The following is a 27,971-nucleotide window of genomic DNA, read 5'->3' as shown; positions in this document are numbered from 1 at the left end:
CGAAGTGGAAATACTTTATTAAAAGGCTGAAACAGACAAATAAGGTACATTATATACACAAAGAGCACAGAGTCATCATTCTGCTTGATATCAGACAGGAGTTACTACTACTTAATCAGAGGCTGAGCTAGATCCCACAAGCAAGAAGAGTTCAGCTGTCCAATGGTGCTTATCTTGCCATTGCTGCTGCTGGCATATTTGTCCTTGATTGCCTGCAGAGAGATAAGTGTGATTAAGTTTATCCTATTCATAAACCCACACTATTCCAGCTCAAGTGAGGCTTGATGGGTCAAGCCAAGCCCATAGCCCACCCTAGCACACACCACCAGTTCACAGCTGGCTCATGCTACTTCGGCAAGATTGAGATCTTCAGCTGAAGTGAGCCAGTCTGATCCAAGCCTGACAGCAGTGGCTTAGCTAAGCCAGCTTCAAAGCACCACATATTGACACTTAACCACACATACGCCCCAACTGCCCTGTGAGATGCTGCTTACCATCTGCATGGTAACACCCTTATTCACAAGGATTACATTCTTTGCTATGTGCTGCATAACTGGGAGAAGGTCGCTCTCAGTGTAAGACATGCAGGATTGCAGAGTTGGTGTCTGAAACAAAGGTAAGTCTTTAGACAAGCCTACTAGAACAATCCAAGTGCACTGGGTTCTTTGTCTTCTGTTGGGCTTGGGAAACTGCAGTCTCCTGTCTCACAGGGGAGGGTTAACAGTTTCTGCTCTACTGCTGCGCCCTTGTAATGGGCCACAGGGAGATGACATGCTGAGATACCATGAAGGAAGCAGAAGGCATGCACCTGGCCCAGGGTGGCCTTTTTAAGCTGGTGCACAGGCACACCAAATTCCAAACTAGGAGGTGGTCTGACAAGCACGACTTACCCACTCATATCCAGTGAGTTGCAGAGCCAAACAGCAAGCAGCAGCTGCAGTCTTGGATGGAAGGAGGTGAACCATATCATAGTCCAAAATAGACAACTCCATTAGGTACTTAGCCAGACAGTGCTGTTGGAAGTCCATCTGCAGGAAATCAGAGTTAAGTATTTGGCTATCTCCAAGGCAAGAACATCCTGTCAAGCCTTTGTTTAGTCAAGCAGAAAGAAATACTCCCTTAGTGATCATTTTCGGAGCTATAGCCTTGAAATTCAAGTAACTTAATCACAGGCTGCTCATAGTCTAGGAACACTACTTTCAATGGCAGTCTAGCAGTCACCTGCAGTAGCAGGCACACATTTTAACTCTGGTTTTGGGTGGGTTAGGCTCATGTGACCACAAGCAGACAAACACACAAGAGACAGGTCTCAACCAGGCTCAGTTGCCAACTGTTGCAGTACTCTAAGGTTTTGAACCATTTTAACAAGCTGCCACAGTAGAGTATTGACTTTTCCAGATGTTGCTTACAGTAATGCATTTTCCCAGCATTACCTCCGAAACCTTTGAAATCCTTCTTAGGAAGTGCGGAGGGAGAGGGAAGCTCAGACCAAAGTCCAGGGCTTGCAGGATCTTCACCTCCATCTGGCAGATTTCTAGCTTTGTATAAGTGTGATCGGTTATATAGGTGAAGTCTCCAATATGCGGGGGAAACATCTCTTCGTATTTGCTGGCAATGAACATAGCCGTAGTACCAACCAGCTGCAACATCTTCTTGGAAACAGGATTGTCCTGTAGTAAGAAGCAGTAGAGATTTATCTGAATGACTTGGCTCAGAACACAGCTTTTAAAGGTAGCCAGTGTGAAGTTTGTTCTACAGCAGGATGATCATACTGGCATATACGGAATAACTGTACATGATCTGTTACCTCTATTGGTATCTGCAGGGGTATTTAGAAGGCTTTGAGATCAAATCAGGGAGAGGCATAAGCAGTTTTGATATATCAAGTCACTGTTCATAGCTAAGAGGGTTATGTGGTACACACAATTCAACATCAAATGCCCACATAGGGTGTTACTGATCAGTGCTTGTTATGCATTAGCTTAGGGTAGAAGCATTGCCTGACACTGGGCAAGAGACACTCACCTGCAGGAAGCGATCAGTGACAGCAACTGCCAGGTACAAGGTCTCCTGCTGGAGTCTGAATTTTAACTGTACTTGCACAAGCCAGTCCATTAGCGTGGCACGCATGTTCCCATTGATTTTCTGGCCATCCAGGTATTGGGGTGTGATGGGGTTTTTTTGCTGTGTGGAAGGAATACGGTTATTAGATCTCGTTACTTAGCTGAAGGATTTGTAATGCCTAGCCTCTGCTGCATCTTAAGGCTTATCAAGGACTTCAGTACATGCATAGCCCATAGGTGTAGGCCATAGGGCACCAGGTTTCTTTGTTTACTAGAGATGGGCTAGAAAGAGCATGGTACTAGTACTACTAGTTTTTTGGTCTAACAACCAGCATCTGTTTATGTTATCAGCTCAGTTTAATCTTGTATTTTAAAGTTAAGGGATGACTTATTAGTGCCTCAGGAAAATCCATAGGTGAAAGTGAATACCAGCTGCAAGCCATGCCTATGACAGGTTCACTGTCAGTGTCAGCAGATACCCCTTGAACTTCTGACTTACTCCTACTAACCTCAAGCTGTCTCAGATACTTGTAGATGTCCTTCACATAGCTGCTGCAGAGGCTTGGGTCAGAAGCATCTTCCGCATCTACGTCTTCCACATCAAGCAAGACATCAGAAAAAGCCTGACATAGCACATCGTCTGATGGGGAACATTCAGATACCTCCATGGGGACTGGAGACTGAGGCGCCAGCTATAAGGAAATTCGGGATCAGTGTGGGCAGCACCTCCTTCCACAGCTCAGCCCGGGCCAAGCGAGGGCTCCTGTGGGGCGAGCTGCATCCAGCAGCCCCGCAGTGCTGGGGGGGAGGCGGGGGGCCATACCTGGGAGGGCTCCAGGGCTGGTGACAGCACCTGCCTGGTGGTGGCCCTCAGCACGCTCTTCCCAATAGCCATCTTCCCCAGGGAGAGAGTGAGAGAGGACCTGGTGGCCAGCTTCCACCTGCAGCCCAGGACCACCATCACTTTGGCGGCAGCCTGTGTCTTTGGCCCAGAGGTGCAGTTGCCGATGTCTCCCAGGGCGATGCGGGTACGAAGCCCCAGCTCGGGAGCCACCGTCGCTGACCTGTGTTTCATGACAGGCATCCGACTGCTCTTCGCCAGTGTATCGGTGGCCCCATGGGTGTGCTGTGGGGAGAGGGGAGGGTGGTCAGCAGCAGCATGATGGGGGGGGGGGGGGCGGCACCGGGTCTGCTGATGCACCCCACGAGTGGTGACTTCGGGGGCAGGGGGTGCAGGTGGGAATGCACGGCTGCAGCCCCGAAACTGGAGAGTTAGAGGAGGAGAGGTGGGGGGGGTGGGGTGTGGGCACTTGCCCCTCGCCCAAAAGTGGTGGCCTGGAGAAGAGGGGCTGGAGGGTGTTGCAGGCACTTGCCTGTCACCCGAAGGTGGTGGCCTGGAGGAGGGGAGCTGGGAGTGGGTTGCAGGCACTCGCCCCTCGCCCGAAAGCAGTGGTCTGGAGAAGAGGGGCCGGGGAGGTGTTTCAGGCACTCGCCCCACACGCGAAAGCGGTGGCCTGGAGAAGAGGGCCCGGGGCAGGGGGTTGCACGGCTACATAGCCCCAGCGCTAGAGAGTTGTAGATGCGGACCAGGGGGTTGCACGGCTGCCCGCCCCCCCCCCGCCCCGACCTGAGTAGTGAAGGGGAGCCGGGGGTAACGGAAAGGGTGCCCCAGGAGAAGTGTGCACACGCATCACCACCCTCCCCACCAGGGAGAAACTGGAGTGAGTGGGAGAGGTCACGATGTCTGCCCCGCCGCAGCCCTTTCCGCCCGCGAAGCTGGATGGTTTTTGGGCAGAGGGGAAGGGAATTGGGGAGCAGGACGCCGTGGAGCCGCACAGGCGCTTCCCCCTCCGTGTGAGGGCGAGCAGCGATGCCCAAAGCCGCGGCATGAAGCTCCGCTCCCCCGTCCCGTCCCGTCCCGTCCCGTCCCGCACGTACCTGGGCAAGCCTCAGCGACATGCCGCTGCAGCAGGAGCAGCAAGCCGAGTTCGGGGCTCACCGCCACCTCCGAGGGTTTAAATGCCTCGGCCGCCGCCGCTGATTGGTCGCCCTCTGCCTCCCTATTGGCTGCCGGCGTTCCGTTGCCGTGGCGACCCGAAACGGACGCCCAAGGGCATTGGAAAGGGGGCGGGACTACTGCCGCGGCGGGGGGGGACACACCCGCTGGCGCGCGCCCCGCAGCCGGTTTGGGGCTCTTCCCCCCCCGCGGGGGGCGGCGGCGGGGAGCCCCTGTGCGGGCGAGCCGCCGGTGACAGGCCCACCGCCCGCCCCGCGGCCGGCTGCCGCCGGGAGGCGGCCCTCGGGCCCAGGAGAAGGAAGGGCCGCCCCGGTTTCGGCGGCGGCTGCCCCCGACCGGCTCCTGCGCTCCCAGCCGGAGGTGGACCCCGAGCGCGCTGTTGGCGCAGGCTCTTCCCCGGCAACTTTGCGCTTTACGCCCCAGCGGACGTTTGAACCAGAGAAGTCGAGATGCGCTCACAGCGTTGCTGAAAAACGCGTTTATTTTTTAACTCGTTATATACAGAGTCGTGGCTTGCCGCCAGATGTACCATACATATCTGCAGTTCGTTTTACATCTTTGTTCCATCTTCGAAAGCATTTTGTTGCGACTGTCTGCACACAAATCAAGTGACTAGACTAAAAACTCCCCCACCACGGTATTTATTAAAACATAAATCAGCTGGCCCATACCCATGATTTGAAAACCTGCCCTTGCAGCACGGTTCTAACAGATCTTGCCGGGGGTGGGGGGGGAAGCCTGAACGCTGCTTTGGAGGATTACTGCCATATACCGGTTCTCGTTCGACGAATTTAAGATAGACAACGCTTATTGCCACTGTCCTCCCTGCATGTCTGCTGAGCAACACACAAAAACCTGCTGAATGCATGTTACGGTGCAGGTTTGCACTTGCCCGCGAAGTATCCAGGTCCCAGCTCACCTTCGCTGCCAGGATCACCGAACGTGGTCCCAGCCACCTTCACTGGTTCCGGGTCCTGTTGCTAGCAGCTGAAGTAGGAAATCGGCCTTTCCTCACAGAAAGTTGCAGCAAGCGTGAAGCCTTTTCCATTATGTTAAGCTAACTTGATTTGAAAAGAAAAGTTACCCCCCTTTTGATCTACATATCACAATGGGGCTAATGCTCAGTTTGGTGAAATGCTGTACAATAACCTCAAACATGAGTGGCACGTGTAAATATTAACTGAAGGTTTTTGTTCGAGTATGGTTTTCAAAACTGAAAGATCACCCTGCTTATAGGCCAAGCATAATTGTAGCACTGTTATTCAAGTGACTTGAGCCTTCTGGAGGAGGCAAGGTGAGAAAAGCACTGCCAAAGGCATAAATCGGAAAAAAACAGGATCAAGCTTTAAGAACACTGCTGGTTCTGCAGCATTACCCCGAGAAATGAGGGACTGTGATCACTCAATCTTCATTACTGTATGTAGAAGCAATGGGACTTCTAGAAACTTTCTGGCTGCAGTTTTTCAAGTCAGTCCCGTCTTGCAGATAGTGTTTTAACACAGCACCGTGGGAAGTGTGGGGGGAGAATGGAATGCAAAATTGTTTAAGTTACAAAAGAAACTGTGCAGTTTGTACAAACAGTCTGATCACAAGAGAAGCAGAATTGCTCAAGGACATTTCAAATGGCGTTGCTGGTAAATCTGATCTGATCGTGTAACTCCTACATTGCTCTATCCTCAAATTCCACCAACATCAAGTGCAGTCTTTATCATGATACTGATAAAGGTACTGATCCTAAGTACCAGAACAAGAAAACAGTATGGCAAAATAAAGACTGCCACGATACATGGAATGATGAAAGGTGTCCTTGTTTCTTGTCAACTACTGAATTGATTTGCTGAATTCCAAGGAAAATATTTAAAGGCTTCAGACAAGAAGAAAGAGGGCACAGGAAGACTGTAAACAGCTGTAAGGTAACTACCTCTGAAGACCTATGTTATTACCCTGTTGACAGGTTTTCACTGAAGACAAGAGATTGTTTTCTTTGCAGTATTAAGACCCCAACATGCATAATTCTTTCTTAAACACACTCTTTCTCTTTCCAGTCAAGAAGTCTCAATTTACAGTTTGTTTCAGCAATGTGCCATGTCCCAGACTACTGTCACAGTTTAGCATTCTAAACCTGGACTGCTTCCTTGGGTAAGACAAAAAGGTATAGTTGGCTACAGTACACCTACAGCTGTGTTATGGTATTATGAAAAAAATCAAGTAAATGACAGAATAATGTATCTTGAAGAAGTGAAGTTTACCTGTGTGCCAGGATGCTCACTGATTAATTACTTTAAGCTTCAAACTATTGCGTTTGCAGTTATTCATATAAAAAGTACAAAAAATTTATTTTACAGTGTGTTTTTTGAGTCTTCCCAGGAAACAGAAAAGTGTCTACAATTTTTTTCCCTCCCTATTTCTCACTGTTAACCTGTGGATTTCTCTCCTTAAAAAAATAACTTGACATAAATTTAAAACAGTAACATCTATTTGCTCTGATTCATTAAGTTTAGAAATCAGATTTGTATGCTGAGACATAATATAAAAACTGTTTATTTCTATTATCTAATAAAGTGTGCAAAAAACATGACTTCATGTTGTTTTTTACTCCCTGTAATAAACATGTAATTTTTTTCATTCAAGGAGTCTTCAAGCTACATTTGAAAGAAAGAAAAATATTTTTCAATTGATTATTGTCCTGATTTCAGCTAGGTCAAAGTTATTTTCTTCTCAGTAGCTGGTACAGTGCGTTTTGGATTTAGTGCGAGAATAATGTTGATAACACACTGATATTTTAGTTGTTAAGTAGCACTTATCCTAAGTTAAGGATTTTTTCAGTTTCTCATGCTCTGCTGAGGGAGCATGGCCAGGACAGCTGACCTGAACTAGCCAGAGATATTGCATACCATAGAACATCATGCTGTCTGTATGAACTGGGGGGCGTTGGCTGGGAGGGTCCAATCACTGCTCAGGCACTGGTCAGCAGGTGGTAAGCATTGCACTGTGCATCACTTGTCTTTTCTTGTGTCCGTCCCCCCACCCTCTTTTTTTTTTGTTAATATTCCTTTTCATTACAATTATTATTATTAATTATTATTGGTTTTATTATATTTTATTTTACTTTAGTTATTAAATAGTTCTTATCTTAACCCACGAGTTTTACTTTTTTTTCCCCAATTCTTCTCCCCATCCCACTGGGGGGGGGGAGTGAGCGAGCAGCTGTGTGGTGCCTTGTTGCTGGCTGGGCTTAAACCACAACAATTATGTCTGCATTCCAATATAAACTATTTCCACTTCCCACAGCTAACATGAAATTATAATCATGATGTTCCATTTGTAAGAGATTAAGCATGGAACATATCCAGACTTCCGTTTAATAAACACCAAGTACAGATTTCCATTATTTTCACATATACAGCAAATATTCAAGTCCTTATTTCCTTTATAAAAGCACCTTGATCCTATTTTAATATAGTGCTTGAAAAAATTCAAATATATAGTACATTTGTTTCTGTACATGTGTGTGCAAGATCTCCTGTCAAAAATACGAGTATGGAATCCTACAGCTTCACCATTTGCACCTCTTTTGGCGAACACAACTTTCTATCACATGATATAAGTACCATCTTTGTAGTATTTCATGGATTCTAGTTGCTGAGTCATTGCAAGGACATCCTGAAATCCTGTACTGAGTCCAGACATGTGTTGAAAATAAGCTTCCTTCTCCACTTGGACAGTTAGGTTGTTTACGCCAGCATCTTTCAGAATTGCTGTAACCTGAATAGAACAGTATGGTTAACATTAGTATTACACTTAATATGCATCTCACAGTAACCTGCAGTATTCTGGCTCTGAAATACTGTAGATTAAAAAAAAATCATCATGAAGAATTCAATTTTCTGGAAAATTGAGCTTCAGAGGGTATAGCTTTGCAACTTCTGCATAATGGGTAATTCTCAGTGTCTTGCATAAGTAAATAACCACCTTTTTAAGGAAAAGAAAACCCAAGGCAGACAGACATTAGCAAGCCAGTCATAAACCCACGATTAGCATCCCTATATCCCTACTGTTTAGTGCCTGTTTTGTAGCATGAAATCCACCTCCTCCTCCTTGTCTCAGAGCACATGTAGTGCCACTTTCAACAGCGAGAAAAAAATGCCCATACTTTTTTTTTTTGGTAGGTGTTTTAGCAAACAACTCTTTATGCAGCTAATTCCAAGCTAGCAGGCAAGAGGAAGTACAGCATTAGGGACCAGCTCCGAGACATTAACTAAAAACTACAAAAATAATCACAAACAGCAGCTTCAAACTTCAGCCTCTGAAAAAGGGCTACAGAGCAAGAAATTAAGATCTTAGGTCTAAAAACCTTGTACCTTACCTGCTGTACAATTCTCTGTTCCATCACATCTGATACCACTTGCACATGTATTGTACCTGCCACAACACTTGCAGAGTGACACCAAAAATGAGGATCTCTGTAAGATATGACTCCCTCTATTTTTTGAATCTGTAAAGAAATTACATTAGCAACAATTAATTTAAGAACATACTTTAAACTTGTGTACGTACATGGATGTTGGTTGCAAATATTTCACAGGGAAACAAAGCTGTATAACAAAGCAGCTTTCCAGCTAAGCTGTTATTCAGAAGTATGTAGTACTGAAAGGTCACCTTGCTATTACTGTCAAAGACAAGAAGCTAAAAGTCAAACTAAATGAAAAAATGAGCACAGTGCAATGCTAAATAGGAAGAGAAAAAAGTCATTCAGTGTACAGATCACAATAACATCAATGTATAGACCAACCAGAAGGCTGGCTGGGCATTTAACAATTCCTAGGGCATCTGTTACCTCACTATCCAGGATAAGCAGCTATTTAGTTATCATAGCTGCACTTAATTCAGAGACATAGTATCTTCCCATAATTTTATCATTTTATTAAATTCATCTTTGTACTGGATCTGGCTGGATGAATTGGACTCCTTTCACAACAGCCTGTATGGTGCCATGTTTTGAATTTGTGCCTAAAACAGTTCTGATAGCACACTGCTGTTTTGGCTGTTGTTGAACAGTGCTTGGGCACTGTCAAGGCTTTCTTTTTCCCACTCTGCCTGTGCCCTGGTGAGTAGGCTGGGGGTGGGCAAGAAATAGGGAGGGGAAACAGCTGGGAAAGCTGACCCAAGTTGGCCAGAGGGAAAGTGCATGCCATATAACGCCACGCTCAGCAGTAAAAACTGGGGTAGAGGAAGAAGGGGGTTTTTTGGCTTCCAAGGTGGCTGTTGCCTGGAGACTGACTGGGCATCTGTCTGCTTGTGGGAGGTGGTGCAGTGCTTTTTTTTTTTTCCCCTCTCTCCTTCATTTGTTAAACCGCCTTTGTATTGCTCCCAGATTTTTCTTGCTTTTGCTCTTCCTTTTCTCTCCCTTTACCACCACCACTGCTGGTGGGACAAGTGGGGAACAAGCAAGTGGCTGTGTGGATGCCTGGCTGCTGGCTGGGGTCAACCTACAGCAAGCATATTGTTTTACTGTGATGTATTTTTTAAAATGCTTTTTCTATTATCTTTCAATGAATTGCTCTTTCACTGTTTTCAAAAAGTACTTTCTTCTTCCTTGGTCTCCCAGAATTGCTGTCTTCCCTTGTCAAAAAGTGAAACCCCACTCTGCACCTCACTTTCCTTTCGCTAAGGAAGCCTCTCCCAGCCAATTTCCATTTATTCTTTTCTTTCTCATGCAGACAAGAACACATCTCCCTCTCTACTGACAGGACACCAGGATAGTGTTCCTTGCTGCCTCTAGTTGATGGCATCCTCAGCGAACATGTAACTAGTTCTTTGACAGAGAGGTGTTTCCCACACTGAGGTCTGCACTATGATTCTGGGCGGGAACTTCAAATGAGCCAACAATGAAGACTAAGTACAGCCTCAAAGTAGATACCGTACTGCAGACAGGAAAAGAATGGACTAGAATGAAAAAGTAATTAGAAAAAAAATATCTGTACTTTTTCCACCTCACCTACTGGGAACCAGCATGCCCTTCATGGTATGGACAAATAAGAAAACCTGCAATTACAGGCTCAAGATATAATCCTGTAGCCTGAACTGTACACATCAAGTTTAAAAAGGCAGCAAGCTTTTGGGAATTGCTACCTTACTTTCTTAGTGCTAAGTACCTTTCCTGCACTGTTACCATAATTGTCTGAAATGATGAGCTACCCATAAAAGCAAAAAACAGTACAAGTTTTTTTAGCTGCAAAACAACTTTCATCAGTAGAACTCCTAATCCTGTCACATATCTGCAAAATAGATTTAAAACAAACTGAGACATTAAGTTGTCTAAGACAACGGAAGCTGTCAGACTGAACTACTTGAGTTTAATAATTATTAAAAAGTTTTAGCTTTGTATGTTTGTGTATGAAAACATTTAGAATTGTAGTTCTGACCTTTTCTAAAGCTGCATGCAGATCTTTCTCCTGTTCTGGAGGTATCCTCAACAAAAGCACTTGACAGGCATCTTTCAATAGTGGGATAACACTAAGAAAAATCAATGTAGCAATAAAAAGAGAGCAGAGTGGATCAGCTATGAGCCATCCAAATTGCTGAATAAATATCGTTGATACGATAACACCAACACTGCCAAGAGTGTCTGCTAATACATGCAGAAACACACCTGAAAACAAAATGAACTGAGTGATTAAGTTGAACAGCTCTGTTTAAAATGTACATATATGTTCAACAGCAGGAACACAGTAGGGTTTATTAAACATAATAAACATCCCTCAAGCTAAACAGAGGCAATTAGCTGCCTAACCTGGTGCAAAATTAAACAAAACATTTAGCTTTTCTAATATTTAATTACAAATCAATGTAAAAAAAAAATTTTTACTCCACAGTGCAATGATCTAGGCAAGCATTCACAGATTAAACCAAACGTGAAGAGTCTTTAAATTGTTAGTGGGATTTGTACTGTATAGCATAATCATTTAACTGCGTATAGAGGGACTCATTGATCCTTAACAGAGGATAAGATCAGTGCAAATGCATTGGCCTGCTCATGTGGACAGACAATAATAAGTCATTTGGGTTTTGTATGCCAGTTCTGCTCCAATTTTATAAGACTGTCTATCTGCTACTGCTATGAATTTTATACTTTATGCTGCTTTAAGGATGGGTAGCATTCTCAATGTACACTCAATGGGCATAGAAGAATAATCTCTAACCTTTTGTAAGATTAGTGCTAGTTAAGTGTCAGGATTTGAAAGAATACTCTGACAAGCTTACACGAACAACTCATTCCTTTATAGATTTTTTTATAAGCCAGGTGGTTGGTAAATAACTACTTTCTAACTGCTAGGGGAAAAAATTCTAAGAAGTAGCTATGCTGAAATTTTATATATATTGCCCTTCTCAGTTAGCTTCTGAATTTAGATTTGAAAAAGAAAGTTTCATCTTTACCACCGATATCTTCTGAATCACAAATAGAAGCATATTCTAGGTTGCTGGCCTGCATTTGTTCTGCTTCTTATCCCCTCCTCCAGTGTTTTTTTGAACCAGCTATCATGTGATACCTAGAAGCATGGTAATACCTTTGTAGATAGAGACCTTGTACTTTCATTTCCAGATGGAACTTAGAAACAAGGACTTTTAAGCTTATTCAGTAAGGTTTACAATGACTACTTATTAATCTTAGTGAAGGCTGTAGATTAATGCTTTTTATTGGTCCTTAAGTATTACCCACACCTAAGAAAGCCTTGCAAAGAAATGTTTCAAGTTAGGTTTCTTCAAAGCCATGCAAAGAAATGTTTCAAGTTGTGTTTCTTCAAGTTGAACTCATTAATGAAGAAACAGTTTGAGAAGTTCATGTATACCATGTTAAATGGCTGTCAGATCACTTCTGGAGACAGATTTTAAGAATGATGCATAGTACTGGGTCTGATTCTGAGAATCTTCAAAGCCTGCTGGAAATCACATACATCATTTACAATTCAACAATCTGTACTTGCCTCTCATGTTGGTATTCATGCCTCCTCCAGAAGTCCCGTGGGAATGTCCATGACTGTGCCCGTGGTCACTGTGGGAATGGCTGTGCCCATGGCCGTGGCTGTGCCCGTGGTGAGAATGGCTGTGATCGTGTGAGTGACAACCTCCCCGAGAAACCCCATGGGAGTGTGCGTGGCTAAAGGCACAGATACCAACAAGGTTTACGATCAGCCCTCCAACAGAGACTGGCTGTGAGAGGGAGAGAAGTCTTTAACTTCACTACATCTGCCCAGAAGTTCAAGTTTATTTTCTAGAACATGGTAATCAGAAACACTGTGCACCTAATTAAGAAAAACTGTGGAAGCGTTAATATCAACAGGATTATTCTAATATGGATTCCTCATCATATTACTTTCAGTATACAAGCTGGTTTCAAAGGAGTTTTCCTTCCCTCCCAAAAAAATCCAATTCTCCCCAACCTTCCCAAAAACCCCACCCAATAACCACCACCAAAATGCAAAACCTGGTATCCACAAATTAGGACAAGATAGGAAATTTAGTTTTAAGAAGGGGTGATTGATTTTATCTATTTTCATGAAGAGGTAAAGTGGTTTGAATACAAGGTTTGCTTTGCTTTCATTGCCCCCCCCCCCCCCCCCGCCCCAATTCTATATTGTATCTAGGACACGCACACTCATCTAAAATTGTACTTAACTGAAGACAGCAACTGCTGCTTTACTGGTCAAGTTGTGCTTTTAATCTATCCGCTTATTTTTCTACTCTTCTCTTGAAAAACGAGCAAAGCATAAGAGTAATTCCAGCTAATAGAGGAATTAAGCAAGTCCTAGTCAGGCGTTATTAGACCTTTCCTTGGCTATGCAGACTGCTCATATAGAGAGGGCAACCCTTCCCACCCCCAAGAAATAAAATCAGTAGTAAAAATGGAGCAAACATTGAAGATTAAAAAGAAAAAAAAAATCAGGTCTCAGTTCCAGCAGTGCACATTTCTAATTGTGCCTACATAAAAATCTTTCTCTTTGTTACCAAAGAGAGCAGGAGAGCACAAATTTGTGTGTGTGTGTGTGTGTGTGTGTGTGTGTGTGTGAAAGAAAACAAGTGAAGCTGGAAATGTGATAAATGAAGGCTTGAATTTGCAGAATTCCATAACAAAAAAAAATTTATTTGAAGAAAATGAACTACTGCATTTGAAAGAAATGGATGGAAGCTTGAAAATTTAAGTAGGGAGCCCCTGAAGAGGCTGTGGAAGGTAGAGAGACTGGTGTAGTTAAGATTAGCTATGCACAGCTTCAGGATTGTTTATGCCATACTAACACACTCAGCATTGTGTTACGAATTCTGCCTGATTTTTGAGGTTTCTCAGAGACTAACACAAAATCTTTTCTGTAATAACTGACATTGGTATACGTAACAGCTGAACCAAATTTAGTCTTTTACAGATTATTTACTCAGTATCTTTTATTGTAGAAAGACCACCATCTAAAAAGATTACAGCTGTAACATCTTAGAAAAAAATTCAATTTAACATAATTAAATTATATTCACCCCTATATATTTTCATATTTTAAAACCAGATGTAGTTGGGATTTTAAAATTAGAATATGTTAAAAAGTCAAGGCACAGTTTAGATTAGAGTATGCAACTTTAGTCTCCTAACTTTTTTTTTTTTAAATTAAGACAAACATAAATGAACCATTAACTGCCAAACAACATTGAAACAGAATGACAAAACTTACAGTTAGCATATTTGTATCTATGTCTGGAGGATCCACCAGTCTGGCCACCGATTCCATGAAGACAAAGAAAGCAATTACCATCAGAAAGAGGCCATTAATAAATCCAGAAAGAATTTCTACACGTCCATACCTGAAAGCAAACATATGTACTTTTAAGAGGGAAGAATGGGTACTCTGAACAAATTTCAAAGTAATAATAAATAAAATTATAATACATTTAATACAGCATTAAGATTGCTTTGATTTTTTCCTCAATGCTACAAAATTGTGCCTTAATTTCTGGGTTATTTACTTCTGACAAGGAGGAAGCTAGTTTGCAATTGTCCAAACACCAATAGTATAAAGGTATAATAATGTAAGTATTTTTTTATATATAGTGCACATTCAGGGCTTCAAACTGCTAAACTGCTATGGAATTTAGCCATACAAATTTTGATTACGTCAGCAGAATTGAAATCCTCACATAAACACTGACTTTGAACATATATTTTTGTTTGACATACATATATATATATACAGAGTGAGGCAATTTCTAAATAATATTCAAGTGATAAAGATTTATTTGTAGAGATAAATGAAAATTACATTTCAGACACTTTTTTGCAGGGGTAAGAGGGGAATAGCATGACCACAAACGGAAAAGAAGAGACATAGCAAAAACCCCGCAGAAGCATGCAACACTAAAACATCTCAAACATATCTTTATAGCAGGACATTTTGAAAATGAACAAGTAGAATAATTTTCAGATAGTCCTTCAAGAACCTAATATACATACCCATAGGAAAATATGCGAGTTGCTTTCCATCTTGTCATCAGAGCTGCAAAAAGCCCCATCACTAAGGCAGAACAATCAAAAAGCATGTGAAATCCATCAGAAATAAGACCGAGGCTATTGGTCCATACTCCATAAAAAAGTTCCACAAAAGTGAAAGCCTAAAAAGAAAGGGAGTTTGAATTTTTCCTCAAAGATTAACGTGTACTTTAACGTCTTGGTAGCTGGCACGAAACTCTTATCATAGAACACTTGATAGTTTTCAAAGGTATTGTTCGAAGTATTTCTAGACCATTTTCTCTCTCCTCCAACAAAACAAAAGCGATACATTCCAAGTCTACGAAGAGACATTTTTGAACCTACACTCCCAGAAGCCTTAGACCTAAGGAAACAACCCTCCACAGGAGCAAATTTAAGTTTTCACTTAGAATTTTAAACTAACATTGTGCAGACAAAATTTTCAGCATTTTGTCATTAAACAATGTAACAACTCTGATCCGATCTATTATTAGTGTAAAAGCAATGCTGTCTATGTATCTGTAAGAATTTTCTTCACCAATTATTTGAGTGCTTAACCTTAGGAATTAGTTTTGAGAACAGTACACGAGGAAATATTTTTAATACATACATTTTCCCTGTATGATTTACTATTATTAATTGGTCTGCCTATAAGCGTTCTTTTCCATCTTTTATACTCTATAATGGAATTTGTTAAAGTTATCACAGATACTTCAAGTTTCTCCCTGTTTCATTGAATAATTGCCAAAGAATGAAGAGAGATCTTTGCAAATGATGTTCTATCCATCTTGCTTACTGTATGATCTTTTCCTGCCCGAAAGAGAAGCTAGAAATAAAACTAGCCTACTCCAAAATGGCACTAAGCAATCCCACACTTACTCTTCTGTTGTCCCCATCCTTGAAGGCTTCACTAATTTCAGCTTATCTGCTGGTAACATTGAGATACCTCAATCTTAAATGTAGCATCATACAAGTATTTACTTACTGGTATAATAGTTACCACATAGAACCAGTGCTGCAGTGTGACAACAAACCAAAGTGACCTGCCACTTACTGTAAGATTAGTGTTAAGAATCTTCTGTTTTAACATTCCATCTAATGAAACTACTCTATCAAGGGTCACTTTAAAAACAATCAATCATGAGGCCCTTTTAAAGAATAACTCTTCTTACTGTACTATGTATGTACTACTGTGGTTGGGTTTGACAAAAAAAACCAACAGGCACTTACCAGATTTAGGCACAAGAAATAGAAGATCTGCCTAGAATCATACTCCTCAAGGATTTGTTTCAGTGACTCCTTAATAAACCGGGGTAATGACTGAGAGCTCTGCTGTAATGCATCACCCATGAAGTTATAGAGAGGAGTGCCTTCAGGGGAATAGCCAATAAGGGTACCCTTCTGCCCTTTCCTGGAGGGGGAGGACAGGATATTGGCAGCTGCAAGGAAAGTATTGAAGTTTTTGTTGCTGTTTCTAAGCTTCACAGTAATTTTATAATGTGTTTTATCAGCAGTCAAAGCTTACATGAAATTTGCAGGCAGCAAAGTTATTGTCAACTTCATCTTGAGGTTTATCATAAGATTTCATTGCTATATAAGATTAGATCATCACTTTCACAACAGATCTATTGCATTCTTTTTTTTGTAGACAGACAGTAAGAGCACAAAATTACAGGCCCTCTTTATCTAAAAGAATCCATAAAAGCTCATCCAAAAGAATTCTGCACATATCCATTTTCTGATTGGCTTCCTAGTCACACAGACAGTAGATTTATCAAAAGATAAATAAGAATACGTACATAAAATGAAGAAGACAGCACTCACTACCACACCTCCAGAAAGAACATGCTCTGTGCTTTCATGGTGTGGTGGCTTATTCATAGCTCGAAGCTGGTCTGTTATTGGATGTGTCCAAAAGTTGCCAAAAAGCAGTGCGCTAATGAAAATAAGAAAGGATCCATATCGAGCACATGTGGAAGCTTCCATCTTGACAGAGCATATGGACTCCACGTAGAAATCCAGGATCACAACAAAAAAGATGACTGTTATGAAAGGCATGATGAGAGAAGACCAAGACTCTACTTTACTCTGCAACAAAAAATACATTTCAAACAGGATTGTTCACCATTAGGTGTGTATATACAGCATTAAATCTAGTTCACTTTCATTACAAATGTTTTCAGCAATCCACCAAAACATAAATACTTTTATACTTCAAATTTATCACATAAAACCAACACTCTAGCTATAGAAAGAGACATACAATTAATATGCACTATAGTACCTTACTTGAAATACTTTCATGTGCTTAAAAGCAATGCCATATGCAATTCCATGTTTGCAATGGTCTACTCTCCATAACCATGCAGGCATCATGAACATGTCTTTAATAATCTACTCCTCAGGAAAAAAAGAGCCCTGTATTTATATAGACATTAATACTTGTGCTATGTTAGTATATGAATCCAGGATATAATATCTGAGCTAGAAAGAGGAAATAAAGTTATCACACAGAAGAGGAAATTATGGTATCACACAGATATACATCAAAATATAGAGGAAAAATTTCAAACAGAGCTTACTACAAAAATAAAGACGGCAACTTTGGTAATTGTAAAGATATTTTAAAGGTAAAAGAAAGATTTAAATTGTACTTCACAAGCAGAAGAATTACAAAAAATGATGTATTTTTGTACTTGCTATCTTACCTCTGTTGTCAGAGAAAGGACAATGACCCAGGGGCACAACAGAAGGACGGAAACAAGATGAGACAAAGCTTGAAGACGCTTGGCTCCACCTACATCGACAGACAGTTTTCGGGAAGCCATGTGAAAACCAACCTTACAGCACAATGCCAGTACCAGAAGCAGAACTCCTCCCTGGAAACACAGAAGGATCCCGTCAGCATGCCTTAAGAGCCAGATACCTCACTCCAAACAAAGTGACACTTACATGAAAAAAGATTAATATGCTTTCCTTAACTTATCAACAAAAGCCAAAGACAAGGTATTTCCTGTAATTGTTACTCTAGTTAAAAACAGTAACATAGCATACGTGGTTATACCTCAGCACTATTCACAACAGGCTACTATGACTTGAAGTTTAAAACTCTCAATAGTGTTAACTGGCATACAACAGCAGTGAATAGGTAGCAAACAGCATATGAAGAATAAGAAAAATCACACAAAACTTGGTTTCCCATCTTCCATTATTAAAAATGTTGAAAGCATATGTAAACCCCAAAAGTGTCATGTCACCTTGGCCTCTAAGCCTTTCATAACCTTTTCATTCCCTTACCTTTAATCGCACCATACCATATTTCTTCACAATATTTTCTTTCAAAATTTTTCTATAAATGAACAAGATACACACACAGCATCTCATCTCCCTTAGAACACACTTGCTTTGCACAGTTAACCAGCCTCTCTAACATTTGATTTATTTTTATATTAATACTTCCTCGGCTGCTCCATATATTTTTTTTCCTGTTTTAGTCCTCAATGCAGCCACTTTAGCAACAAGACTAAGCTAACAGAACAGAGCAATCAGATAGGTCAATCCCATACAGTAAGATTTAGATAGTTATTCATGCCACCAATTATAATGGGAGTATACTATGGAGAAGTATCAGAATCTGTGTCTTCAAATGCAAGCATCTAATATAAAGGAAAGACTGGGGAAAGATAAAGAAGGAGCAACAAAACACAGACCCCAAAAGTGAGCAAGAAACAGCTTATATGCAAAGCATTATGAACATCCAGGATACTGATGACACAATACTTTATGATAATTTTAATAAGACTTTTTAGGTTACGCATTACAGCAAAGTCCTTCTCAGCTACACAAGTTGAATATTGTATGCTTTGGTTTGCTGTATCAAAGGTGCTCATATTCAATCAAGATGTAAAAATTAAAGTGCTAGTTCCGTTCCAATATGGGGTGCAGATGTTGAACTTTTTGGTTTTGATTTATGCTTGATTAGCTCTGAGGTGGTGAAATTCTTACCTACTAAATATTAACCTACTAAAATACAAGTTATTTAGTTATTTACCTTGTGATCTGCAACACCTAGGAAAGCAATGATTGTATACAGAACATGGGTAAGAGCACTGTCATGATGCCCCTCAGCTAAATAAAAAAAAATTAAGGAAGAGTTTCATTCGATGATTTTTTTTTTTTAACCAAAGAACAGACAGAGGTAGAAGGCAACCACAGAAAGCAGAAGTAAGCAAACCAAGCTTTAAGGTTTGTCAGATCCTTAAAATTTAGGAAAGATGAAAATATTTCCACAGAAAATAGTTAAAAATATTAAGGACAAGGGGGAAGAGTATTTTAAAACATGAACACATAGTCATTGTTAAATACTGTACAGCAGCCATGATACAGGATTTATGTTAATTTTGGCAATGAGACTTTGAAAAATATACTCAACAGCATTAAAAATTAGATTTGATTTTCACTAAAAGCCCTAAAACAGCGAGTTGTCTGAAATATCATCTATATCTTTCCAGTTTTCTGCCCCTCTACTCCACTCTGGTGAGACCCCACCTGGAGTACTGCATCCAGCTCTGGGGTCCTCAGTACAGGAAAGACATGGACCTGTTGGAGTGGGTCCAGAGGAGGGCCACAAAAATGATCAGAGGGATGGAACACCTCTCCTGTGAGGAAAGGCTGAGTGAGTTGGGGTTGTTCAGCCTGGAGAAGAAGAGGCTGTGGGGATACCTTATTGCAGCCTTTCAGTACTTAAAAGGTGCTTATAAGAAAGATGGGGACAAACTTTTTAGCAGGGCCTGTTGTGATAGGACAAGGCGTAATGGTTTTAAACTAAAAGAAGGTAGATTCAGACTGGATCTAAGGAAATTTTTATGATGAGGGTAGTGAAACACTGGCACAGGTTGCCCAGAGAGGTGGTAGATTCCCCATCCCTGGAAACATTCAAGGTCAGGTTGGAGGGGGCTCTGAGCCTGATCTAGTTGAAGATGTCCCTGCTCACTGCAGGGGGGTTTGACTAGATGACCTTTAAAGGTCCCTTCCAACCCAAACCATTCTATGATTCTGTGATTCTACGAATATTTCTGGATATATGGAAAAGACTGCCAGCCAGGCTGTCAACCATTTAATGCACAGACTTAAGCTACAGCCATTATGTCTAGAATTCCTAAAAAAAAGGAGAGCTGATCAAAAAAGCTTCTAAAAATCCTAAGTGGTCTGAGATGTGCAAATAGGCAGGGAGCCTTTAACTACAATTTAAAATCTATAGCTATGTTCTAAGTTCTGAAAGTAAGCAATGCTACTCATTCTGCTGTAAGTATCAGTATTTAGATGTAAAAGTAAAATCTTATGTTATAACATTCTTGAAAGGTAAGATTCCTATTAGGAAAAATGCAAGCATATTTAATTCAGTGCACTCAACTTCACATTTTCTCTGTCCCAGTAATAATAGGCACTTGCTCTTGCTCTTACACATAGCAAGAAAGGATACGATGTTCTGCTATCTTAGCCATGAGGTCGTCATTATCAAAAAGTAGTAAGCAGATGACAGCTATGATGAAAAATGCAGCACCTCTTGTCTGTAAAAAAAAACAAAACACAAAACCACACCCTAAATATTTTTATGTGCTGAAACAGATTAATCTAAAAAAATCCAGGAAATCAGTCCTCTCCCTCCCCTCCTCCTGATCAGTCTAAGCATATTTTAGTTAAGTAAGAAAAACATGAGGAAAAATATTTTTTTTTTTAATTTTTTAAAAAATTGACCTGGACAATATAATTTTATATTTATTCTGGTTTTCAGATTTACCAGATAACTCAGGGCAAATCACCACTGTAACAAGCTAGAAGCCTGTATCTTACAAACTTCAAGTGTGATTGCTTCCTTCTTCATGGCGTGTTTCTGCCTGTCAGAGTGCACAGGTACTTTAGCCTGATGATTTAATATTCTGTAGCAGCAAGAAGCCATAAACAAGATCTAGTGGACAAACTAGAATTTTGTCTTAGGGCTAGAGCACTGTGCAAAGTCTCTAAGAAAGCAGAGCTCTGCAGTGCTTTATAGGGATGGTACAGAGGTAGCTATGAAATCCCAGCTCCCAGAGCTTTCACCACCCTGATTTAAGACACTGCAATTTTGGTATTCATCATCTTGGCAAGACACTGAGCTCTACAGCTAAAAAATACTATTACAATTCATCTTCTGAAGCCAAATACAGCTATCACATTCTTGTTTTGGAAAGTCAGCTGACCTCTTTGCCACAGTTCACTTCAAAAAGCTGAAATACTCAAAGGACAGGGTTATCATTCCCTTGTTTCTGCTGTGTTAGATATGCAGCTTAACTGCCAAGCATAGCCCACCAAGACACAGATTGACAAAGAACCTCTCTGAAGCTCTACATCTACCCCTTGGGTGGCTGGCTGGAGAAAAAAATTGTCTTCTAGACAAACAGCTTCATGCTGGATGCCCTAAGCATCTCAATTTGAGGGGGGTGGGCATAGAGAATCAGAGCAGATGACTGTGCTATTCACTCTAAGGCCAGCCTAAAAGTGATTAAGGGACTCCAGCAGCAGTTATGATACAGTTTTCAAAACTCCCAGCCTGAGGCAGCACCAAAACCAGACTTTCTCTTACACAGCAAGTATTCTAGCCTCAGGCATACGACATCATAAGGTATCTTCTTCCAACTCCACTTTTTTGAGTGAAAGTGGTGAAGACTCCTAGGTCCTGGCACGAGCTCATTCCACTTAGGGCTGATTAGGCACAGTTAGAGAACACCTTGCGAAATTGTGTGTAATGGGACTCAGACAAAGGATGTCTCAAGTACAGATCTCTAGTTAAGTGAAAGACTGGGCCCAAGTATTCAGCACACACAGGCTCATGCACACCTTAAAGTACTTAGAGAACTTTTTGGCAGAAAAAAAGTACATGAAAAAGCTACAGACACTGAAGAGGCTAGGCAAGGATCTGGAGACTGTATTGCTGGACTTCAGTGCCTAAAGGCCAGGACCACTACATGCACATATGTCCTTTTGTCCGTTTGGACCCCAAATGCTGTTACAAAGAATGCTGAAGTGTAAAAATCATTCTCAAGGTTCTTTTCCACCTTCAAACAGAAAAAATTCTCAGGTATCTGCCATGGACCTCCAACAGCTTCACCCACTGTTTCTCTCTTAATGTCATATTTATTACAAGTAGTACATTTTATAATTTTACCACTAATTAAACTAAAAAAAGCGCAGTTTCTATGAACATAGGTCCAAAACACTGTTTGTTCCTGGTAAAAAAGTACTTGAATTTATAGCATTCAGTATTTTTTACATTTGGTAAAACGAATTTTTAAATACCTTTGCTGGTCCTCCACCTGAGCTTGTGAACATGACACTAAGGAGTGATAGCACAACCACATCACTGTGCTCAAACAGCAACAATGTCCTATAAAAAAGTGAAATAAACACTTATGTCCACTTATAAGTTTACCTCACAAGCTTAATATATACTATTTCAGCTAAAATTCAATGACACAGCAGTCAAAGATTTATCGTGATTTCAATAGCAAGCTTAAACAATTCAAAAGGATAAATGCAAATCTATTTGCCTTCACCAGCAATAGATCTAGCTGTGGACAGCTAGACGTATCACAAAACAAAGAACTTCCTAAATCAAGGAACAGATTAAAATTATTCATTTATAATTACTTTAAATTGTACTTTCTTCTAGTAACACAACAAGATACTAACTTACTCAAAATGGAATTATTATTCCCATTACAATACCTCCTCTAAACCAAAGTTTCTGGCTCTCAGAAAAAAGAGGTCCTGTCCTGTATCCTGTTTATTGAGGTGTTAATGGTCTAGTAGTTTATGCAACCTCAGAACATCTTAATTGCTGAAAATAAGAAATTCTAACTTGCACACTACCTCCTTCAGATAGCAAAGGCTGACTAACAAGCTATATTGACAGCTTTTCAGGGTGGAACATGACAGTAATAATCACTGTCAAGTTTACCAAATGCTTCTGCCATCCTCCACACAGCAATCCAGGCTGCTAGGGTCCATGTTACTGGTTCTGTTTGGGAAGACTGCCAGCACCCAGAAAGGCACTACAGTATTAAGAACTCCTATTATTCTCGGGTGTGCCTTCTCCTGTGTAGAGGATAAAACTTCAACTTCATAAAATGTATTATTTAAGGGTTTACCTTCCTCTCTCTAATGAAAGATGCTTTCTAATTGTGCTGGTTTTGGCTGGGATAGAATTAATTTTCTTCATAGTAGCTGGTATGGGGCTACGTTTTGAATTTGTGCTGAAAACAGCGTTGACAATACAAAGATCTTTCAGTTACTGCCAAGCAGTGCTTACACAGAGTCAAGGCCTTTTCTGCTTCTCACCCCACCCCACCAGCAAGTAGGCTGGGGGTGCAGCACAAGAAGCTGGGAGTGGACACAGCCGGGACAGCTGACCCCAACTGACCAAAGGGATATTCCAGACCATATGACCTTCAGGCTCAGCATAGAAAGCTGGGGGAAGAAGAAGAAGGTGGGAGGGATGTTTGGAGTGATAGAGTCTGTCTTCTCAAGTAACCGTTACGCGTGATAGAGCCCTGCTTTCCTGGAGATGGCTGAACACCTGCCTGCCAATGGGAAGTGGTGAATGAATTCCTTGTTTTGCTTTGCCTATCTGCGCAGTTTTTGCTTTACCTATTAAACTGTCTTTATTGCAACCCACGAGTTTTCTCACTTTTAGCCTTCTGATTCTCCTCCCCATCCCACCTGGAGGGGAGTGAGCAAGCGGCTGTGTGGTGCTTAGTTGCTGGCTGGGGTTAAACCACGACACTAATCCATTAACCTTCATTTTTGGAAGTCTAATGTTATTCTTTTTTAGTTACTCAGTCAGCACTGCCAACAAACAGCACAAGTGATTTTACTCAGAGTATACGCACTAATGCCACCCAATTCTAACACAGCACAGGCATATGATTAGATAAAGCAGTGCCCTGCAACAAATGCAGAAATTGAGTCTAGTTAGCTGCCACAGGAATACAAGCTGCTATCACTAGCTGTCAAGCCACAGACTCCCAACAGTTACATAAACAACTGGGGTTACATTAATGAGAAACATCAATAGTTTAAGCACTATCAAGACCTTCCTCTGGCATCTTGTCAAAGAATGAATGAAGAAAATTACAAATTCTACAGAAAATTACATGTAGCTTTTCCCAAGCACAACAGAGTTCACTGGAAAAAGCATAAAGATCCATTTAAAATTTCAAAAAACAGAGCAAGAGGCTGGCATCATAAGCTAATGGATACAAAACAAAAAAAAAAGGAACAAGACAGGGAAAGATCACAAAAATTAGCTTAAAAAGATAACACATTGTTTACAGTTAATATATATTTACCTCAGTGGTCCACAAAGAGTAAGGCCAAAAAACCACAAGAGTGAAATGATAGATCCCACAACAGCATGCTTAAAAATTTTGATCCACTACAAAAGAAAGGTATTTCATTATAATTTTCTCCACTGTATCAGAATAAACACCCCACTATTAGCATTCTTCTAGCACAGCAGCTGTAGAAATAGAGGGGAAAACATATGCTCTGCAAGTTCTGCAAAATTTAGAGTATGATTATCTTCTTAACTACTTTGCCAGGCAACTAAGGTTTCTTTGGACATATCATGAAGCAGAATTACTTATTTCTTTTCTACCACAGTACTAGATTCTATAGTATAGTCTGAGATCTCTTTAATAAGAACCTTGAAAAAACGCTGAAAAAAATTCAAGTCCATTTACCTGTCAAAGATGCTGTTTGTTTTCTAATGTATTTTATGTACCTGATAAATATATATAGAACTAGATAAAACATCCAAGATAAAGAGACTAAGACCTTAAGTCTACATATATTTATGCATGTGTTAAATTCTTTCTTCAGGATGCAGGTTATAATTCAGCTATTCAATACATTATTAACTGTAAATGCAAATTTTTTAAGAAAAGTAACTCATTTTGGAAACACATTAAACAAGACAAAGTACCTACAACAAACATCACATCCTCAAAATGCAGAATTTTAAAATTTTAAACAAGAGCAAAACAGCACACACACAGATTTTTCCAAACACAAATCAAAGATGCAATTTACTCCTGTTCACACTTTAAAATTCTGCCATACATGTCTAATCCGAAAAGCAACTGACATTTGTAACATTTCTCAGGCTATCCTTCAGATTCTCTCTACTTAGCACATACACTGATGACATTGTGCATGGATCAAGTTTTTGTGCACACAATTACATAAAACCAAGATGAATATGGAGCAAGTGAAAATTTCTGAAACAGCAGGTTCCAACCTGGCCCTACTCTGACATCTCAGGATACTGGGAACTCAACACAGGTTTGAAGAGCATAGACTAGCCCCTCATCACAATGCACCACGCAAAAGCACTCTTTTGGCATGGGGAACATGACTGGAGCACTTCAACATTCTGGCAGTCCAGAAACTGCCCTTTGAAACTGTCAAAGTCAGCCAAGTAGACTAAGCTCTTCTTGCAAATCCAGTTCTCAGAACAGATGCTTGTATGGAGCCAAGGACCAATCTTTTCACAATACATGGCTAAAAATGCTGATTGTTTTTTACAGTGCACTAGACACAAAGTTAGTTACATGCTTCTGGAAATTGCTATCACATCTTCCAAGTGCAGCAACCTTTGTTCCCCTTTCATTTTTGGCAAGAGCCATGCTGTCAAGAATATCTACAAAGATGTGAATCATTATTACATCTGTCAACTCACCTGATGCTTGGTTACCACTTTTCCAGAAGAAAATGGTTTTTGAAACAAAACCATAAAAAATGCAGACCTGTTAAAAGAAGAAAGTTTTCTCTATTCGTGTATTAGCAGTCACCTTTTTATTCACACCAGCTCTAAATAACTAGGCCTCTCCTATCAGGCTCAGTTGACAACATGGCTTCTCTACATTTTTCATTTAAAGGCCACACTGACCACACCCACTGGTTTTATTTTCCCTGCTGCATTGTGTCAGAAACCACTACAAAGGTCATGACAAGTGAACTTCAGTTCTGGTCAATTTTAAATGCAAGTTCTTCAGAGAATGGCTAATGAGAACTCTACCTGTGATTTACAAAAATCAAAATACTGATCTCAGAAATTTTGAGGAGAAATACTACTATGTTTTTTATTAGCAAGATACATACACCCGAAGGCTTACTCACATACAGAATGCTGAATACACAGCATGTTAGAAATGGTAAGGAACAGCACACATCTTCCTCAACTGGGACCAAGAGTAAGTGATGGGGAAAAACACTATAGTGCTTGGGAACATGCAAGTGAGAAGCCCAGAAATGTAAACAAATTTGAAACAGAAGACAAAAATGAGGTTCCAAATGTTCTAGCTCTGCCCAGTTTATTACAGAAATGCTCTTCCACATCGTATCAGGTAAATGTGAAGCAGGATTGTGTCTGCAAAGATCGTTTCTGTATATTTGCTATCAGTTCCTACACTTTAGATCTCAATCAAGGAAAAACAGCAGTTGAAGCTCACAAGAACTAGAGGAATACAAATTATAAGGAAGAAAGCTTGTTTTCTACACACTTCTTAAGAAAACTTGGACATGTCTGAGTTTCCCGTGATCAGTACCGTCACAGTATGATCAATTTTGAAGTAGCAAAACCACTGAAGTTTCTCAAGGCTAAAACGGCCTTACGGAGATATCTGGATAGACTTGGAGAGCCGAGCAATCACCAACCGTATGAAATTTAACAACAGGAAGTGCCGGACTCTGCACCTGGGACCAGGTAGTCCTGGTTACACGTACAAACTGGGGGATGAGGGGCTGGAAGGCAGCCCCGTGGAAAGAGATCTGGGGGTTTGGGTTGATGGCAAGTTGAACATGAGTCAACAGTGTGTCCTGGGGTGCATCAAGCACAGCACAGCTAGCTGGTCAAGGGAGGCGACTGTCCCACTTTGCACTGCACTGGTGCAGTCCCACCTTGAGTACTGTGTGCAGTTCTGGGTGCCTCAATATAAGGACAGGAAACTGTTAGATGCGTCCAGAGGAGGGTGACCAAGATGACGAAAGGCCTCAAGAGCAAGACTTAGGAGTGGCCTTGGTCACTTGTCTTGTTCAGCTTGGAGAAGAGAAGGCTGAGGGGTGACCTCATCACAGCCTACAGCTTCCTCAAGGGGGGCAGCAGAGGTGCTGATCTCCTCTCTCTGGTGACCAGCAATAGGACACGAGGAGACGTAAAGAAGCTGTGTCGAGGGAAGTTCAGATTGAACATTAGGAAAAGTTTTTTTATTGAGGGTGGTCGGCCACTGGAACAGGCTCCCCAGGGAAGTGATCATGGCACCAAGCCTGTCAGAGTTCAAGGAGTGTCTGGATGATGCTTTTAGTCACGTGGCTTTGTGTTAGGTAGTCCTGCGAGAAGCAGGGAGATGGACTTGATGATCCTTATGGGTCCCTTCCAACTAGAGATATTCTACAATTCTGAAATTATAGTGAGCAGAGATATGAGAGAAAAACACTGCTATGAACAGAGTAGTTCCTGGATCCACTGGTACACCTTCTCTTCCTCGATTAATCTACAACAACATAATGCGGGGTATAAGCTTGACGCTGACAGAGAACACCACGGACAAAGTGTGCCTGAACAGCGGCGGACAGGGCTTCACCCCCTGCACACTCACCCCAGCTGCACTATAAAGATAAACTGCACGAGGTGGACTGCTTTCAGAAGATCGTAGGATTCAAACAGCCCCACGGCTTTCAAAAACTTGGTGAAGCACAGCAGCACGATGTAGCGCGTCAGCCTGCAAAAGCAGAGAGGGCCGTTCGCACCCGCCACCACACACACGCCGCTGCCTCCCGGGCCAGGGCCAGGGCCCGGTCCCAGGCCCAGGCCCTGGCCCCGCCGTCGGTCCCGGTCCCTCCCCCTCCCCGGCGGCCCTGCGCCTCACGCGGAGGAGGCCGCCGGCTCCCGCCGGACGCGGAAGGCTGAAGGGCGATGCTCGCTGCTCCCCACAGGGAGGGACGGCGACGGGCTTGCCCCCCTCACCCAGCGGGGCGGCCGCTCACCACCCCCCCCCGCCTCCCGCCGCCGTTACCGGGCGCTGGGCACATCCACGGGCCCCAGCACGCCGCCGCCGGCCAAGGCCTGCCCGCTGTACTTCTCCTCCATGCCGGGGCGGCGCAGCGGGCGCGGCCCCACGCCCCTGCGAGGGGACAGGTGCGAGGGAAGGGGTGCGAGCGCTCAGGCGCTCAGGCGCGGCCCGCCTCCCCCGCAGCGGGGGCACCTCATCCTCCGCGGCCGGTAGGGCCGCCACAGCGGGAAGGGAGCCGGGGCCAGGCCAGGCCAGGCCGCGCGCATGCGCCGGCC

At 42.0% G+C, this 27,971-nt stretch overlaps 2 protein-coding genes across 3 annotated transcripts; both read right to left on the bottom strand.

The window, feature by feature from the left end:
• Positions 1-22: 22 nt before the first annotated feature.
• CCNB1 (cyclin B1) lies at positions 23-3,177 on the bottom strand. Its single transcript, XM_075019978.1, has 7 exons — positions 2,887-3,177; positions 2,573-2,755; positions 2,026-2,184; positions 1,434-1,670; positions 891-1,028; positions 495-605; positions 23-212 (listed from the first exon to the last, which is right to left on the bottom strand). The coding sequence occupies exons 1-7, from the start codon at positions 3,145-3,147 to the stop codon at positions 108-110; spliced, it is 1,194 nt and encodes a 397-aa protein (XP_074876079.1). The 5' UTR covers positions 3,148-3,177; the 3' UTR covers positions 23-107.
• A 4,247-nt stretch (positions 3,178-7,424) lies between these two features.
• On the bottom strand, positions 7,425-27,929 carry SLC30A5 (solute carrier family 30 member 5). Of its 2 annotated transcripts, XM_075019866.1 has the most exons (16): positions 27,700-27,929; positions 27,283-27,405; positions 25,365-25,431; positions 23,974-24,059; positions 21,923-22,010; positions 20,070-20,157; positions 18,639-18,715; positions 17,296-17,466; positions 16,387-16,675; positions 15,818-16,026; positions 14,573-14,730; positions 13,797-13,926; positions 12,066-12,291; positions 10,506-10,732; positions 8,447-8,575; positions 7,425-7,845 (listed from the first exon to the last, which is right to left on the bottom strand). In XM_075019866.1, the coding sequence occupies exons 1-16, from the start codon at positions 27,771-27,773 to the stop codon at positions 7,675-7,677; spliced, it is 2,313 nt and encodes a 770-aa protein (XP_074875967.1). In that variant the 5' UTR covers positions 27,774-27,929; the 3' UTR covers positions 7,425-7,674. The 2 variants fall into 2 exon arrangements, with proteins under 2 accessions (XP_074875967.1, XP_074875968.1); XM_075019867.1 differs by lacking the exons at positions 25,365-25,431; positions 27,700-27,929 and having other exon boundaries at positions 27,283-27,381.
• Between the last annotated feature and the right edge of the window lie 42 nt (positions 27,930-27,971).

Source organism: Buteo buteo, chromosome Z (genome assembly GCF_964188355.1).
Source record: "Buteo buteo chromosome Z, bButBut1.hap1.1, whole genome shotgun sequence".
In the NCBI taxonomy this organism is placed as follows: Eukaryota; Metazoa; Chordata; class Aves; order Accipitriformes; family Accipitridae; genus Buteo; species Buteo buteo.
The sequence above is the reverse complement of the archived record's forward strand: the minus strand, read 5'-3'. Positions and strand labels throughout refer to the sequence as shown.